The sequence below is a fragment of the Pan troglodytes genome, chromosome 3, assembly GCF_028858775.2.
Source record: "Pan troglodytes isolate AG18354 chromosome 3, NHGRI_mPanTro3-v2.0_pri, whole genome shotgun sequence".
Taxonomy (NCBI): Eukaryota; Metazoa; Chordata; class Mammalia; order Primates; family Hominidae; genus Pan; species Pan troglodytes.
This window is the reverse complement of record NC_072401.2, coordinates 89,201,273-89,219,439: the sequence shown is the minus strand read 5'-3', so window position 1 is coordinate 89,219,439 and position 18,167 is coordinate 89,201,273. Positions and strand designations below refer to the sequence as shown.

The following is an 18,167-nucleotide window of genomic DNA, read 5'->3' as shown; positions in this document are numbered from 1 at the left end:
AAAATCATTTGAGGGACCTGTTAAAAAAGGAAATCCCTGGACCCCGTTCATGGCCTTATATCACAAATATTACTCCATTCACTTATTAATGCAGTGTGTCTAAGATCTGCCCCAGGTGGCCTGCTCAGAATTACCTCTTGGCTAAATAGACAACTTTCTTTCTTCACATAGTATTATGTTGGTGCAAAAGTGATGACTGTTTTTGCCATTAAAAGTAATGGCAATTACTTTTGCACCAACCTAATACTTCTATCTTCCTGATGCTGTTTTAAGTAAAAATTATTTAAGATTGTTTGACTTCTATTATTAATCTGTTAACCTAACAATTATAAAAATCTACTTAAAATTCAAATCCAGCAAGAGTCACTTCTAAACAGGGAGTGTCTATGTTACACTAAACCATATGCCTACGAATTGATAAAGTATTATTCATTTAATGAAACAGATCCTCTTGTTCTTACTCTTGAAAGTCTAAACCATAGCTTCAGGTAGATTTTCTTGCAGCTTTTGTGTGAGTCCACTCATTGTTTTTGACATTATTCTCATTTGGATTTCTGGATTTGGATTGTATCGGTGTTTTGTTCTCTTTTCTTTCCAGACTTCCTCATTAAATTTTTTCTAACCATTTATCTGCCCCTTTCTCTTTCAGCCCCCAATTCCTCTCTTCCTGACATTCATCCAGACTCATCTATTTCTTCTCCTTTTCCTTTGGGCCGTCTAATACCATATTTTAATGCCTGTGACTGTAGGTATCATTCTCTTGAATAGCAGAGTTTACCTTCTCATACAGAAGTTGTTTTTGAAAGGTGGACTTCTGTAAAAGCATCATAATGTCTTTGAAACTTACGCTGTCTTGAGCTCCTACTTAGTTAAAGGCAGGCCCTAAAGACAGAGTGAGGAGATAACACAATGTTTATTCTGGACCACAGAGAAAGTCTGTTGAGCAACTTCCTCCTGGCTGGTCTTCTTCCTTCCAACTCCCCTGAACCCTACCTTGCTCACCACTCCTTCCCCATCCACTGGTTGGGGAGAGCTATCTTAAGCTCTAAACTACACATGGGATCACTTAAAGTCACCACTGTGAAGCTCTTATGTACTAGTGAGACTTATCGTCTGCAGCCTCTCTACATGTGTAATACGTTAGGTCAAATAGATTTTACTATCTCCTGGCTCTTCCCTTCAGCTAGAGTTCATCTTCTCAGAACTCCTGTCTCACTTTACTTATATTTCTATTATTTAACACATTCTGCCTTGTATCTTTCGTATGACTTTCTCCCTACTTACTTATAGTTTTGATAAAGACCAAGAGCATCTCTTCTTTTGATCTCCAAAGAATTTTGTAAAAGATGGTCGTTCAATAAATACTTTTCAACTGAGCTAAATGTTATTTCAGACAAAGTCAGATATGTTACCCTGACTGGTAGACATGCCAAGAACAGATTAATTAGTATTGTAAAACCAAGGTAAATATTTACAAGCAGAGAAGTCCAGGAAGGTGAGGTTTGAGGGAGTACCAGGGCTGCACGTAAATGACGGAACCGGAGCCTGCTTGCAGGACTGGTAAAGCGACCTTTTCTTTTTGAGCACAAGGTGGCAGGCTAGGTCAATTTCCATCGTCCCTTATAAGGCAGCTACGTGAGGCTGAAGTTTTTTGCCCAATTTCAGAAACAGATATCTATTTTTTTTTTAACTGAGGTTAGTGCAGCCTGATGGCTAAAACATGGTTTTGGATAAGGCATGGGCCTCACTCCTGACTACTGACTGTCCTTGTGGATCTCTGGTCCTTTGTGTTTGGACTAATTCCTCCACGTCTGCATCAAATAGCAATGCATTGTGGATGCCAACACACTTCTAGCTTCTGTTAACTGGATGAAAAAAATATGAACATTGTCAGTGTTTTGAAGAAATATCCACGAACACTGAAGCTTAGAGAGAGGAAACAAAATCGGACCAGAGAATTGAAATACGCAGTTTCTCCACTAGATAGCAAACTACGACAGGTGACTTTTGGAAGGGTCCATCTGTATTTACCCAAAGAAAGCATCCGTTTTTCTCCATCAGTTCATATTTTTCTTTTACCACGACAAGTGTTTTTATGTGATCAGACCATTTTCATGTAAAGCTCTGATATAAACCTGAAATGTAAGTAGCAGTTTGATTTCAATTTATTAATCTGCAATTTAAATTCTGATAGAGTTTTTACTTCATTAATTGCCTCCAGTTTTTTTTTTCCCCAAATTGTCTTTTATTTTTTAAAAAGAAAATTACTAGGAATAGTTTATTCTGGAATTCTGATGGTAACATTGGGTGGTACGTTCAGTCTTTCCCTTGATTTTGATCTGTTATTTCCAGAAGATAGGGAACAAATAAGGGAAAAAAAGATTCCTTGTTTTTAGATTCTACTTTGTATTCTTTCAAGTTTCTCTCTCTCTCTCTCTCTCTCTGTGTGCACTCATGAACACACATATACTCACACATATTCATATTATGTGGATGAATATACACATGATCTATGTACACGTGTGTATACATATATGTCTATATATACACACAGTCATATATGTATGTGTATATTATGTACATTTATCTTTGCAATATATGGCAGTTTAGTGATTGTTTAAGAGTAAAGACTCTGGAACCAGACTCCTTGGGTATAAATCCTAGCTAACTAGCAAATACTTACAGATCTGTGTCTGTTTCTTCATCTGTAAAATGGGGGTAATAATGGTACCCATATTATAGAGTAGCTGTATAGATAAAAGGACTTCACAGAGCATGGCTCATGGTAACTAAGCAAATCATGTTAGCCATTACTATTTGTGTATGTTGAGAGTCTGATTTATTCAATAGCTTATATTGCCACTTTCATTTAGTAAATGAAGCACCCTCTATCTACCCAATGTGGGAGTTTAGATTTTTTGAAGGTGCCATAACATATTGACATTGACTTGACTTTGCTACATACATTATTCAACTTAATAATCTAGGTGCTGTCCAGAATGTCTCAGTCATGATTTCTGTTGTTTGGGAACTTAGATGTTAAAGAGAAAATGTGTGCACTTTTCTTTCTCTATTCTCTACCTCTTTCTTTTCTTCTCTTGACTGTCCTCATTTGGAGGAATGTCAAGAATGGAGAGGTATATCAATTACAAATTCAATTCACCTACCAATAACAGCAGCAACAAAAATTCCAAATAGTCGCTTAAAAAGAGCATTCTTTTTCTCACAGGACAAAGATTCTGGAGGCAGGAAGCTGATGATGGAGCTGGTTCAGTGGCTCCTCTAGGATTATTTTGTCCTTTCCTTCATAGCCACAACATGACTGCTCCTCCAGGCATCAGGTTCATGTCAAGCCAAGAAAAGGGCAAGAAAGGAGAAAGGGTGGTATACCGGCTATATAAATTCTTCTTATCAGGAGGGGCAAAAACTTTCCAGAGCTCTTCCCCCTTCCCTAAATGAGACTTAGGGCTAGTTTCCAGAACAGTGTCACAAAGCCATCATTAGCTGGAAAAACCTCTACACTGAAAGATAAGAGAAAGAAATATTCTGGAAATGACTTGGGATCAGCCAGTGAATGATGTTTCTCAAATTAAGTTTTTGTCTTGGCTTTGCATTTGTGTTTCTCCTCAAATTCTCCCTCTTGCCCTCCCTCTACCCTACAGTCCTCTTTGTCTGGAAGGAGGTAGAACCAAGAAAAATGATAACATGGAGATTTGTTTCAGGAGCTAATATTTGCCGTAGAATATGTGCAACATGTGCAACAGAGGAAAGAGTGGAAGAAGGTAGGAAGTAGGATCTCTATCAGCACAGAGGGAAGTCAGAGGGGAAAGGAAAGGCTGGCTCAAGCAGAGAGGGTGGAGGAGCACAGCTGAGATTTCTCCAGTGGATCAATTTCATAGTCACTCCCTGTGCTGGAGGCAGAACTAAGCTTGTTGCCTCTGAAATGAAGCACCACAGACAACAGAGTTTCTTATAGATTACTTAATACAAATTATCATCGAGACATATTGTTTATTTTCATGTCTACAGAGCAAACAACATAGAAGGCATTTGTGACATTCACCAACTATTTTTAAATGACACCTACTCAAATGTTACCTATTTCATAGATCTGTAATGATTTTTTTTTTGCTTAAAAACATAGCCTTTAATAGAATTTTATACTGTGACTATTAAGATAGCAAAAATTCCCCCAAGGAGACCAGGATTCTTGGCTCACTCAGTTCTTCACTCTATCCTCTCTTCACCTGGTCAGCTGTCAGGTGGCTCTCCTCTACATCAACTCACAGGTGACGAGGTCTTCAGACTGTCACCCCGCTGGGAACTCCTGGTGGACTAGTCACCATCGCTGTCACTTGAACTGCCACTGTCAGATGACTCACTACTGTCATCCCTTCTACGGGAACTAAACCTCCTGTTGGAATGGGGTTGTCTACCCCAGGAGCCTTTCCCGTGTGGCATACCCTTATTCCATGTAGAACTATTTTGTCTGTGGGGTACATAATGATATTTTCTGCCATGTGTTATTATATTCTCATGACTGGGGCCATTAAAGGAATCCATTTCGGTTTTGATTTCATTATCAAGACCACGAGAAGGAATGGGCAGGCCCTGACTTTTGCCCTTACTAGGAAACCTTTGTTTTTCATTTAAGGTTGCTTGGTGCCTATTAGAATGATCTACACCCTTTCTGGTACTGCCTTTGCCATTTTTAGGAATTTCATTATAGTTGGTACTTTCAGTTGCATCACTACTGCCTTCTTTTCTTTTCTCTTTTGAGGGTGCAGGAGGGTAATGAAACTCAACCTTCCCTTGGTGAGCATTTTGGCTGCCAGCATCCACTCTGTTTCCTTCTCTTCCAGGGAGCTCCTTAAAATTGGTACTACCCATGATGTCATTGCTGCCCTCTACAAGGCTGACATCAACAGCATCTGCCTCTTTCGCAGTTTCATCCCTAGTTCCAATGGTATTTCCACCATTTTCTTCTCTCTCTGGGATCTCATTATAACCTGGCTTTTTTGTGTCAAGATGAGTACTCTCAGCTTCACTTGGGCCTGCAAACCCTGTTTGAATATCTTTGCCTTCTAGGTCAGGACCAGTAGCTTCTCCTTTACCAGGAATGTCCTTAAAAGGTTGGCCGTCCCCACTGAAAGGAGATATATCATTGTCCCCTCTCTCTTGAAGATCTGTATAACCGCTGCCTTCAAAATCACTGGGGATTTTTTTGACTTTTGAGAGATGTTTTAGGTAGTCAATGTTGTGTTGAATACGATGGGTGCTTTTGCTTTTTACTGGACTTTTCTGGGCTTGGGAATCTCTTTGAGGCTTCTTTTTATCCTTCGAGTGTGCTTTAGCATAATTCATACTTGCTGGGATTATGTTTAGAACATTCCTAGGTGTGTTCTCTTTGTTTTCTTCCCCCAGGAGTTTAATCGCAGTCACTGGCCTCATTATATGTTGCATGTTATTTCTGATGAGAGCTGCGCCATATTCTTCTTGGTCATGTAGTTTGCTGATAGCATCATCTCCATCCTCAAACCCTTTATTCCCAGTTGACTTAGGATAAATTGACATCCTCAGGCCATTGTGAGTATTCTCTTTGTTACTGATACTATATTCTTTATTCAGTCCCTGTCTATTTGTGAAATAATTTTGAGATTTACTACTTCCCTTATTCTCACTGGCTTCAGAAAGGGACAAATCTTTCTTTCTTTCCTGGACAATATTTTCTTTAGACGATAGCTCTTGATTTATTCTCTTGCCCAAATGGTGAAAACCAATATTGTCTTTGTTTTTTTCTTCCTGCTAAAATATAATTTTCAATATGAAGTGATTATTTTATGTAAAATTTTTAAAATATAATAATTCTTAGGCAATATAAAAACCATCCACCAGATATTTAATAAAAAGGATCTATTAACTCAATAGAGGTTTACTGGTAGAGGTCATTCTAGAATGGTCAAATCAGGTTTCATGGAGAAAGAAGGATGAACTAGGCTTGAAAAATGGGTACTATTCAAATATGCAGAAGGGAAATTGTGAGAATATTTTAAGAATAAGCGGCATATTCAATTGTTTGGAAACAGGACACAATTGAGACATAATATGAATAAACCTACATAGTGGGAATAGTGAGTCATTGCAAGTAAAATGGATTTCATATATTAAAATTAGTTCTCTCTCTCTCTCTCTCTCTTTCTCTTTTCTCTCCTTCATTCTGATCATCAGAGGTATTCATCTGCCTAAAGGAGTGTTTTCTTTTTCTTTCCTTTCTTTCTTGCTTCTTTTTAAACAGAAAATCTGCAAATAGAAGAATCTTCTGACATTTAAAAGAAAAGTCCTTGGAAGAATAATGGGATGAAAAAGAGAAAGCAGAGGAGGAGAGTAAAGTATTTATATCTATATTTCAATTCATTCTTTTATTTTGGTGGGGGAAGGGGCAGGATCTGTAAATATGCTGCTTCATATCCTGGGTTTTATCACTCTTGGGTGCAGCCAACTTTCAGTAAGCTTGGCAGAACAATGTGGTCAGGAAGAAAGAGCTGAGATTGACTATACCCTATGCCACTCGCTATTTCTCTGTAGCATAGACTAAATATAGAAGTGTCTGAGCATCTGGTCTGGAGGTTTCCAGAGAGTGTTGCCATAGAGGAAGTGAAGTGGCTCTAAAAGGAGCAGTGTAGATGGAGTACATACTAGGGACAAATGTGAGTCATACTCAAACAGAGAGAAGTCTAAATTGCCTATGGGAGCTAAGAGAGGCTGAGTCACCATGGCCCTAGTCAAGACTATACTAAGTGAATCCTAAGCTATGGTAGCCAACAACTTCATTTTAGAATGAAGCAGGGCAAGAAGCATTCAAGTGGTTAGGCAACATTATCCCATGCATGTCTGAAGATTCCAAGTCTTCCTCTTCACTATGGTGTAAGCCATGTTTGTCCATTTGGTGCATGGTATGTAGTGGATGGTGTAAGCCACACCTGGATGCCATATTAGAGGGAGAAGGAGGGGGAGTGAGGATCTGAGCATTTTTAACTAAAAGAGACTGATTTATTTAAATAACTATTTTAGCTATTAGATAACCTTAAGTTTAAACAGATTGAATTTAATTTCTGCACATTCCCTTGCCCCTCCATGAGGAGCTCTTGAGCAACAGAACAATTATAGACAGACTAAATGTCATTTTTTCTTTTCACCCCCAAATTGTAGGATGAGCTGGAATATACAACATCCCTACATAGGCCTTTGAATTGATGAGTAATATGAAATCAACATAGGAGATACTTATTGAGAGGTTGGAACATGGAAGAAATTAGGGTGGGTGCTGCATGTTCTAAGCAATATCTGGCGATATTTATTGGCAAAGGCAGTGATCCTGAGGGGTATGGAGGGTGGGGGTAGGTCTGTGAGGCAGAGACATCATATCCAATTAGGTCTGCACAGACAAACAGAGTGCCGGAGACTTGTAGAAGATGGAATGCCAGGGTGAAGAATTTGGTTTTATTTTGTAGAGTATGAAGAGCTAGTGAAAGTTCACAGGAGATTAACAAAATAAAAATTAAAGATTTAGGAGGAACAATGGTAAGAAAGAACACGTAGGAGGCTTTTGCAGTATCCAGTAATGAGATGTAATCACTTGGATTAGGATTACGCCAAAGAAAAACATTACAAAGAAAAAAACCCCTTCTTCTGGTGCCCAAGCAGAAAAAGCCTTAATAACTAAAATGGACTGGAATGTTAACATGTAAAAATGAAGATAGGGTGAAAAAGACAAGGGCTTTAATGTTAGACATATTGATGTTAAGGGAATATAGAACCTGAGCTCAAAAAGCAATATACAGTTAGAGATAGAGAATTGGGTATCACAGGCTCTTGGTGTGTCCCAGTACAAGTCCTTCCCAGTTTTCATAGCCCATGGTGAACTCTTCTTTCCTTGAACATCTTACATGCTAATTGTTTATTACTTTTCAGATCCTATTGTTTCACTTATACATAGTTGTAATATTTTCAATAATTTTTAACCTGAAACTAGTGTCCATTTTTCCTGATGCAACACCTAATAAGGTTATTTCCTCTTTCCTATGAAACCCTCCCAACATTTGAAAAAGTTTAGTGTTCCTTCGAACTCGCTGGCTGCTTTCTCTTCTCCAGGTTGACACTACAGTTCTCTTGTGTTAGGTGACTACGTTCAGACCCATCACCTGATTATGAATTCCCTTTTGTTTGTGGGGTCCCAAATCAGACCTTGACTCTGATGTGGCCTGATCGACCCCAAGCACGGGGCATCCATCCACTTCCTTGCCTTGACCACAGCCCTATTTTTACTAATACAACTTAATTTTGTGCTTTTTGACCACCACTTCAATTTGTTGGCTCTTGTCAAGCATGTGGACATCTTAGATGTGTTCATTAAAGATGTCAGAATACACGAGAGCTCCCTGATGGAGAGAAAAAGAGCATGCAGCCAGAAGCTCATAGTATTTGGTCAAGTGTGTAGGGAAGGTAGCAAAGAAAATAGAAAAACCAAATGCAGGGAAGCCAGGATCATAGGGAATATGTTGAGTGAAACAGTAGGCAGGAATTGCCAAATAGTCTTTCTTTATCCCTCAGTCCAGTGCTCACGAGAGTAGCTGTGCTATGGAAAGTACACATGCATTAGAATCAGTTGCCTCACTGCCGTTTATGCGCTGTGTGATTTTGGGAGCATTATTTTACTTCTCTGAGCCTTAGCTTTTTTAGCTGTAAAATAAAAATGATATCTACCTTTCAGTATTTTTGGGGAGAATTAAATGATTTTTATTAAATAATGCATGTAAAGCATATAGAACTGGGCATAGCCCTTTAATGAATGATAGTTTCTTTCCTAGATGATATTAATGATAGTCATGTAATTACTGGATACACAACTGTTTTCCCAGTCTCTGGACTTCTCTAATATTGGTTGTACAGGCAGATGAAGATGGACAAACTCTGGACCCCCCTGCTCTTGAATTGCCCAAGTGTCATCCTCGGGCTGTGTGTTCTGTAAGCTTGTAGCCGTCGATGGGATGTTATCTGAAATAGATTTTGACTGGACTCTCTCTTTTTTTTCACTCCCAAACAGAAGTACTGTTCTGCTTGGAGGACTGTCTGCTTTTATATATGTATCTTATTAACTGTTGGAAGTAGTGGGGAAATGGTTGAATCAGCTCACATTTGAATCTCAAAATAAAAATGGCTTTTAGAAGTGCCCTCTACTTTTAAGAAGCTAGCTAATATATGGTCTGCAAAAGTGCCAATGTGTAATATTTGTAAAATATAATTTGAAATTACTTATTTGTAAAATTATGGCATTATTGTTCATTAATTTTTTAATATTGGTGGGTATATTCTGAAATAAGATTTTGCCATAAGAAAAAAATAGAAATAAACTTTGTAGTATATCACTAAATAAAAAGTATTTTAAATATTTGACTTGAGTAATTGAGTCTTGGAAAGTTTTACTTGGAGACATTTATGTTTTCCTTTGCAATCAAGTTCATTGTTGTTTGTTTACTCATGACTAAGATAACCTTTTGAGTTAAACACTAAATCTAAACTCAGTAGATTATAATAATCTCTTCCTAATTTTTTCTCTCCCTTGTCTGAAGTGGGAAGTTATGTTTTATTTTTGGTGCTTCTCTGCTTTTAAAAAAGTAACATGTACACTAATGAATTGTGTGCATTTTATTAGAAGACTGAGTAGAATAATTTTATAAACGAAAACATGAAATAACTTTTAACCTGTGGTATATGACGGCTATTTTTGCATTGAAGAAAATATCAGAAAATAGAAAAAAACTTTTCTTACATTTGCTTGTGTTAAATGATTTCTGACTGTTTGATGGTCTATGTACCAGTTGGCTGGCTGCTTTTCTATGCTCTGCTTTTCTGTCTCCATGCTTTGGTTCCTATGAGTTTTTTCATGGAAAACGGCCTCACCCATTCACTTCTGTTTGCTCAAATCCTACCCATCCTCCATGGCCCCGCACAATTATTTCCATTATGAACACCAGAGGCCAGGAACTAATTTCTTTCTACTCCAAGCCCTTAAAGCATGATCTTTTTTTCCTTCTGGGTACTACTCACATAGCACCTCCCATATTCTGTCTTGTTTTACAATAATTTTTGTAAGTGCCTTTTGTTTCTTTTCTAACTCTAAGATCCTGGAGAGAAAGAATTTGTTTTCTCCATCATTTTATCTCACATAGTATCTTACACACCAGTTAAGAACTCCACATATATTTGGCAAATGGATATGTTTTAACTTATTTACAGTTAGATGTAGTCTTAGAGATGTCATCTAAAGGATATCGATGGCAGAAGAAAATAACATTCTGAAGGGAAACTATTACTTCCATGGGAAATAAAACCAGATTTGGAAAAAGTAAATAGCCCTTTTGCTGATGGCATTTCAAGCTATTTCCAGCCCTTAGGCCGATGAATCTACAAGAAGGGACTGAGTGAAAAGAATTATTGTCATTGTAGTGACAAGGGCCTCATTCTTTTACTTCTGAGCAACCCAACACAGATGGAGTTATCCGTAGAATGAATTTAACAGACAGTAAAATGTGTCACTCATTAGGCCAAAATGGTTTCTCCTCTTAGCCGTCCCCTGCTGAGATCCCCACCATCAGAGCATATGGTAGAATATGTCAAGAAAACTTTCTTATAAAACACCAAATGTTACTCAGAAGCAGTAACACAGCAGTCCATGGGCACCTGGGGTCCATGAGTATCACACCTGCAGCCACAGGTCCTGAAGCAGAGCGAGATGTGGGCCGAGGCATGGGATGGGGATCAGGAAGATTCTGGGACCCAGAGTTTTGTAGTAGAGAGGCTTGAGGAGCCTGGGGAGTGAGGGAAGGGACAAAAGTGCCAGCCATAAGACAGAAACCGCAGAGCAAGCAAAAGTAAACTTTGCCTCCCCTACATTTTCCTCTAGGGCTAGTCCAGAGTTTAGTCATGCTAAGAATGGTCATTCAGAGATTCAGCTTACCTTTACATCAGTTTGATTTTTCTTCCCAGGTGACATGTAAACACACTTAAAAACATAATGCCCATGTTTCTCATGGTGACCCTTGTATGTTATCTACAAAAACACAACATTATATTGAGGCACGTTTTATCTCTTACAAAGAAGTTTTTGGGCTCTTTGTAATAATATAAGAAACTTTAAAACTTGGGTGAAGTTGAATTCTACCTCTGACAAATGGTAGTACTTCTTATAACCACAGGAGGGTGTGTGTCAGCCGGCTCCCGAAGACAGCAACTTGTTCCTTCTCTCTTTTCTACATAACTCTAAATCTGTTTTCCCTAAGGGCCTGTCAACTGCTTTCTGTCCTAGGGTGGATCGATTTTATTACCAAATGTCTATGGAAATGGAGCATGTGGAAATATTTTCAGGTGGGAGGGAGTGAGAGGACCAGGAGAAAGACAGGATTTACAATATTCATGTCTGATGTCTAATTGGCAAAACTCACAGCATGAACATTCAGGCTCTTAAGCTGGCAACGTTGGCCTTTGTAATTTTCAGCTGAGATGAAGTACAGAAGATTGTTAGTTCTTAGAACATAATTTTCTGTGATAGGCAGAAGCAAGCTGCAATTTGGTGGCATGCAAAGCGGGGAGGATTCATTTAACTGGATGCATATGGAAAGCTGACTCCACGGACATAGAATTCCCCATTCAGATCTGATAGCCACCTTCCCCTTTACTCCCTTATTTATCATTCTGAGAGCAAAGTGTTTGTCAGGTACATGTGTGGGAAAATATTGTTTGCTAGTAGCAATGTTCCCAAATTCTTACTCACTTAGCCCCATGAAGGTTGCCTGGCAAAGCATTGTTTCATTTGAAGGAAGAAATCATACTGGGGAGAAATAAATCTCTATTCACAATGTTTTCCTCTTTTCTGTCACACATGGTGTGTGAGTTACAATACCTGATTGACTAGAAAGTGCCGACATTATGTTGTATAATTTTTCACTTCCATTCAATGTGCCCAAGACTATTTTGACAGTTACACTTTTCTCTTACTGACTTTTTCTTTATAGAGCTGAAATAGAGTTATTTGAAAAGATGAATTCTGTTTACCCTCTGCTCTTCCACACAGCTTTGCTTAGTTTTCTCAGTCTGTGGTTGAAATGTCTGAAAGGAAACAAGAAACAAAACTTCACCCACTAGAACATTCTATTTCATTAACTTCTTCAAACAAATGTTTCATTTATTTTTCTCTCACTGGGTTGTATTATTCACTGTGGAAAATCATTCTAACCAAAAGAAGATTGACACACTCATCGCATTAATATTTGTTTCAATATTACGAAAGACAGTGCCAGCTTTCTGCCCCCAGAGGGAGACAGTGCTGTCTCCACTACAGAACTGGATTCCAGCTCAGACAACCGCTAAGTGGGTGTGGTGGGGGAGTAGGGAGGGATGGCACCCCAGACAAAGGAGCTTGGCTGCCATCAGAATCCACTGAAAAAGAAGTTTTCACTGGCAAACTGGGAGTTGTTAAATATAAGTGAACTAAAATCAGAGTTTGACGATTTAAATTATATGTGTGCATTAATTATATAAGTCGAGTAATTGCAATATTGAATTAAGATATGATGCTGCTGATGGCCCAGGGAGAGTCAAACCATAGCCGTTCATGTGAATGGTAGGATCGCAATTAAGGACAAAAACTTATTGCTGCCAGATGTTACATTCTGAGAAGGAAAAATGGAGGTGGCCAGCAGATTAGGATAAATTCTGTTTCTTGGTTTGACATAAAGTGTCAAAATTTCTTGAGGGTAGCGTAGGGTGAGGGGTAGCTATTGAAGCGCAGAAAGGGCAGAAATGAAGAAAGAACAGACCCCGGCAGTTTGTCCCAGTCCTTTGGGCTGAAGTTTGCATACCACAGGAAAGCACACAGAACAGGGACCCTAAAATCTGAGAGCAACTGTTTTATTAAAGCAATAGATGTAAGTTCTTTAATTCTCAGTATTTTTCATTTACCTCTTTCTTTCAGAAACTCCTAGCCTATCTCAGATGTGGCACTGGGAACCAATGGGCGGACTGGGCCGTGTTTGAATGGGTGTGCTACAGTGGAAGCAGGCATCATGGTGGATCAATCATATAAAAGAGAGAACCCCTTAAGGGAAAGATTGAATACAGAGATAAACAGAAAGAGGGCCGCCCAGGCCAGCTGTCCTATTTACCTGGAAAGTGTTCTTCCTGAAGAAGCCTTAAGCTTCTATATTTTGTTTAATACAGACAGGTTGTTGCTTGCACTAAGATATTGGGAATGCCCCTGCTTGCTCTCAGCTCCTTTGTATCTCCAGCTCAATCTGAACTGATTCCTTCATTTCCCAAGCTCATTTGCCCTCAGTGTTCAGACTGGGTTTGGGTGAAGGAGGCCTGGCATGAGACTGGAGGGGGGAAGGAGAGGGAAGCCAGGGTATGTCCTTCTCTGCTCTCCCTGTTTGGGGCTGCATCTCTAGAGTTGGGTACATCTCCTTTGTGGTCCTAGTTCCCCCAGCCAGGGGCCTAGGAGCAGCACTTTTTTTTTCCTTCCAGCCCTAAGGCTGGTAATAGCTTCGATCCTTGGGTGGTCTCACCACCCCTGGTTGGCTTTTCTGTTCTTCCTTATACTTTATAGCTAGTTTCCCTTAGAAAGTCCCTCTACTGAGCTCCCTGTAGTGGATTTTGTTTTCTGGACTGGACTCTGGCAGATAAAATCATCTTCAAAATATAAAACTCAGAAGTTTACAAAGCACCTCCATGGCTGGACTCCAAGGCATAGCTGCCTAATATTCCATACCATTCTAGAAAATAACAATAGTTTATCAATAACACCTTCTATTTATAGGACTCTTTATAGTTTGTAAACTGCTTTTGTACTTATAATCTCATATGAGTCCCAAAGTAACCCTTATAAGATGAGCAGTAGAAGAAACAGAAGTGCCTACACTCACAGTTGGTAGTTGCAGTAGGAGTAGAGAAGATATTTTAATTTAAATCTTCTGCCTCAAAGTCCCAGGGTTAAAATAATAAATTTTTGAATGATTAAATATGAAAAAGCATTTAGTAATAAGAGGAAATGTTCCTCAACTTTATATTAATTATCCTCAAGGCATCTTTTATAGTTTTATCCTTTATTGCATTTCTTATGTTGATTCTTATATGATCGTGTGAATATAAATTTGGACAATTATATCACTCTTCAAAAATATAAAAACAGGGCAAACAGTTCTGGAAATTGGACTAAAGGAAGAAGAAAGCATAAAAATGAGATGGGCAGATATTAAGCAAAAGAAAGAAATGATAGTATGGGGTGTCAGGGATCTTCTTACAGAACACACACACACACACACACACACACACACACACACACACATATGGATTAGAAACATACTTGACAATATAGAGTACCTCGGTACAGTTTTGACTTATTGTGACTTATAACAAAGTCTTTCTAGTCTAACTGCATCTTGATGAATATTAACTGAATTGCATAGCCTAATAAACATTCATTTTCTTCCTTTTAAAAATCATTTAGAATTTGGCTTATAATTCTAAGACGTATGCAAGTGGCTGAGTATATACTAATTTCTTAAGCCACCAATCTATCATTTAAAAATTCAGGTAATTACTAAAATGGCATCTGTATACCTGGAAGAAAACATCATATTTAATGATTCACAGTTACAAATGTTGCCTCTGCATCCTTGCTGAGCTGCTTTCATTTGAAATATGCATCCCTCCCTTGTCCCCTCTATACCCCCAAGCAGATGTCTTAGGCTTGAATGTGGCCCTGTAATGGAGATGGCATTGCCTGCCTCTGGGCAGGAAAGCTGGCATCCTCTTCTGATCAGTGGTCACTGAATCGATGTTGACATAGCACATTTACTGGAAAATGATGAGAAAGCCCCACTCCAGCTGCTTCTTGGAATATGTTGCTCAAAATAAAATCTTCAGCTGGCTGACTTGAGCTAGGTCAGCAAGACTCATTTTTCCACCATGAGAGGTGGGAGAGGCACCTGAGCCTCTAGGCCTTGATTGAGTGAGGTCTGTGCATGGGGTCTCGCAAATGTGTGTTGTGAGCAGTACAGCCCCCACAGTACTGTACTGCACACCCTTGTTGCACAGAGTGTGTGCGGAGAAGGGAACACATTTCCCCAACTTCCACTGCCCTCCATGAGGCCCTCTGCTTCCCTGGTCATCCTCATCAGCCTGGTTACCCTACCAGTCACCCACTCACTCAGGACCTATATATAAGTATGATTGGCAATGGGATGACTATTTGTTTCCATGGTTCTCCAACCAAAAAGGTTATTCTGATAAGTTAGGATGCTGCTCAGACATTATCTAATTAGCACTGTGTCTGCATTGCAGAAAATAACTAACACTCAGCATTTTCACAAGATAATTTGGTCACATCCTGAATATTCAACTGCATGAGTCAGAGGGAAGAAAAGACACACAAGGAAGTAGGAGCTTGATTTGGGTTAAGCTTGGGGGTACTACGTCCCACCTCTAGCCTCGCTGATGAAGAGAAAATCACAAGTAGGATCCCACAGTATTGGGGTGTTGCAAGAAATACAGAAGAGTTCTTGTCTCTTTGCATTTTTATCTATTTACTAAATCTAGCTGGTTAGCTTTAAAACATTCATGTCAAATTCTTTAAGTTTTCAGGAAAATAGTCAAAGATTATTTTGCCATGTTATAATTTGAGTCTTTGAGTATCACTCATTAGTATCAGCTGATTTGAAATGCTGTGGCTGCCTCTTGGTTTTCTCAAAAAATCTGTTTTTGGTGTTCCTTAAAAGGCAATGTTGTGAGATCTCATAATTCAGCACATGTTTATTGAGAACCTCCTTTGTTAAGAGTGTTAAGTGCTAGATGCTTTCTGTTTGCTTGGTTCTTTTTAAAATAACTGAATTAGGTAGATGCTACTAATTTAAATAGACGTTGCTTGAAAGAAAAACAAATGAAGAGAGCAAGAGATTATCTGAAATATAATTGAATTTGTAAATACTTACTGGTGCTGCCCAGGTCACACTGACAAGGAGTAGTCCCACACAGAAAACTCGCATCTTTGAGAATCTCTGTGAAAAGACAACAATATCTTACTGCAAAGCATTGCCAGTTATAAACTGCAGCCATAAGAAGAGATAAAACACATAGGAATATATAAACACCCTTCCCCTTGGCAGTTCATATCCTTTTGTGTATGTGTGTGTATAGACTATGTATAATTTGCTTATACCCGAGTGTGGACATTTTAAGAGCTTTCATATGTCTAGTTATTCCAATGTGAAAATGAAAATTATTCAATATCATTAAAACAGTAAAGTCAGTTGATAGAAATATATCTTATAGACACATTTATTTGCTCTATCATCAGCTCTTCTTCCTCGTGTCTTTAGAAAGAGATTGTTTAATTATTTGTGTAATTCAAAATGACATTAAGTTGATGTAGCAGCTCATAACACACTCTAAGTTTGTCAGGGTAGCAGATTGCACTGTGAGGAAAGCTTATCTGCCTCCAGGCTGGTGCCCTAATCTGTGTCTCATGTTCATTAGCAATGTGTCTGAATTAGTAGCCATCCATGGGCTGGAGAGTGAACTAATTTTTGCAACACTGACATTAATGGCTAACATTTATTGAATACTAAAATGAGCCAAGCACTGGGTCTAAGAATTTTGCATGCATTCAATTATTTGAGCCTCACAACAACCCTACAAGTTAGGCGGCATTACTATGCCTGTTGTATAGATTAGGAAATAGACACAAAAAGATCAAATAACTTGCCTTAGAATTCACAAATATTAAGGGGCAGAACTGGGATTGGTATCCAGGCAATGTGGCTCTAGACCCAGTTTTCTTCATCAAGACTCTCTGCCACCTTAAATAACTTTCTATTCTTTTATCTTATTACAGAAAAATCCATGTACAGTTGACTTAAAGGCAAATCATATTTTATATTGGGCTCAACAAAATGATGTTCAAAATACTAACATTTAGTTACAAATAAAGGTATTTGTTTATATTTTGGTAAATATACCAACAGGAACTAGTGAGCTCACTTAAGTAGCCATTAGATTGGAAAAAAGTCAACATGTCTTTGGACTATTGATCTTATTATTATATTGTGAAAACAATAAATTTATACCACTGTGAGATTTCTTGAAGAAAAACTTGTTTTTATGGGAAAAATAATCTAAATATTCTTGCAATCTTTAAACACCTCAAGGAAAAGCTGGTATTTGGAGAAATAAATGTAACTATTAAATATATTCTAAAATCCTAGGCTATGTTTTTCTAAATTAATGCAATGAGAAGGATCTAAATTCTAACTATAGTTTACCCTTCCAAGCATTTTATAGATCAGGACAATGTAAGTAATTTATAAAATGATTTAATGCTCATCAGTAGAAATATCAACACAGATGAGGTTTCAAAGTATGAATAAGATCAGATTTTCCTGATTGCAGTTTGTTAAGTGAAGGGATAGAAGAAAACTAAAGTCTGAGTTACTGTGGATCTTGATAATGCTAATAACAAAAAAAAAGAGAAAGTTGCTATCAAATCATCAATTTTAGTTGATGATTTCTAGAGCATGGTAACATATTTCCTATTTTATAAAAGAAAGCACCAAATATTACACAGTTTTGCTCAGTAGAGAAGATTTTCAAAAGTAATAAAACCATACTTGGGTGGCAAGCATCTTAAAAACGTAAACAACTATGATATAAAGCTACTTGCTATCAAGAACATGAAAGCCAAATTACCTGGTATCTTTCACCTTCAGAATACCTGGCTTCTTGTTGCAGGATTAGAAGTCTCTGGGCATTTTGCTGAAATTTAAAGTTTGTTAGAGTTCCCAATGGCCAATCAGCACTGGCTCACTCAGCGCTAGCAAACAATTTGTTACAAGTGCCCACAGATAACCATAGGGGGTGAAGTAATTTTAATCTAAAAATGTGTTTGTGGTAGAAAGCTACTATCAAATGTTCCAGAAAGTGGGATAAACAGAAAATATAAATACCTCAGTTTGGACATCATGTTGTCAGATAATCAAAATTGATTTCAGAACTGCTAATTAGGACTGACTGAATACCTAACAAGTTTAGAAATGGAAAACATTTTGCCATCCTTTTAT

At 38.2% G+C, this 18,167-nt stretch overlaps 1 protein-coding gene and 1 long non-coding RNA gene across 3 annotated transcripts in view; one reads left to right on the top strand and one right to left on the bottom strand.

Moving 5' to 3' along the window:
- LOC107974338 (uncharacterized) overlaps positions 1 to 11,024 on the top strand; it is a 134,164-nt gene extending 123,140 nt beyond the window's left edge. Inside the window, exon 3 of the long non-coding RNA XR_010156622.1 lies at positions 6,229 to 11,024. This is a non-coding gene — a long non-coding RNA (uncharacterized LOC107974338). The remainder of the gene's footprint in view (positions 1 to 6,228) is intronic.
- Positions 3,967 to 17,939, bottom strand: MEPE (matrix extracellular phosphoglycoprotein). Of its 2 annotated transcripts, XM_009448004.3 has the most exons (5): positions 17,797 to 17,939; positions 16,044 to 16,109; positions 12,112 to 12,165; positions 11,018 to 11,110; positions 3,967 to 5,805 (listed from the first exon to the last, which is right to left on the bottom strand). In XM_009448004.3, the coding sequence occupies exons 2-5, from the start codon at positions 16,095 to 16,097 to the stop codon at positions 4,336 to 4,338; spliced, it is 1,671 nt and encodes a 556-aa protein (XP_009446279.2). In that variant the 5' UTR covers positions 16,098 to 16,109; positions 17,797 to 17,939; the 3' UTR covers positions 3,967 to 4,335. The 2 variants fall into 2 exon arrangements, with proteins under 2 accessions (XP_009446279.2, XP_526632.2); XM_526632.6 differs by lacking the exon at positions 11,018 to 11,110 and having other exon boundaries at positions 17,797 to 17,917.
- Positions 17,940 to 18,167: the final 228 nt, after the last annotated feature.

Excerpts from the sequence above, each read along its gene's own strand:
- MEPE (XM_009448004.3), bottom strand. The coding sequence starts at position 16,097 with ATGCGAGTTTTCTGTGTGGGACTACTCCTTGTCAGTGTGACCTGGGCA. Across the intron at positions 11,111-12,111 it reads GCTGTGTGGAAGAGCAGAGG|ATAACATACAAGGGTCACCA; the intron begins GTAAACAGAATT and ends GTGTTTTTGTAG. Across the intron at positions 5,806-11,017 it reads AAAATCAAACTGATGTAAAG|CAGGAAGAAAAAAACAAAGA; the intron begins GTAAGCTGAATC and ends ATTATATTTTAG.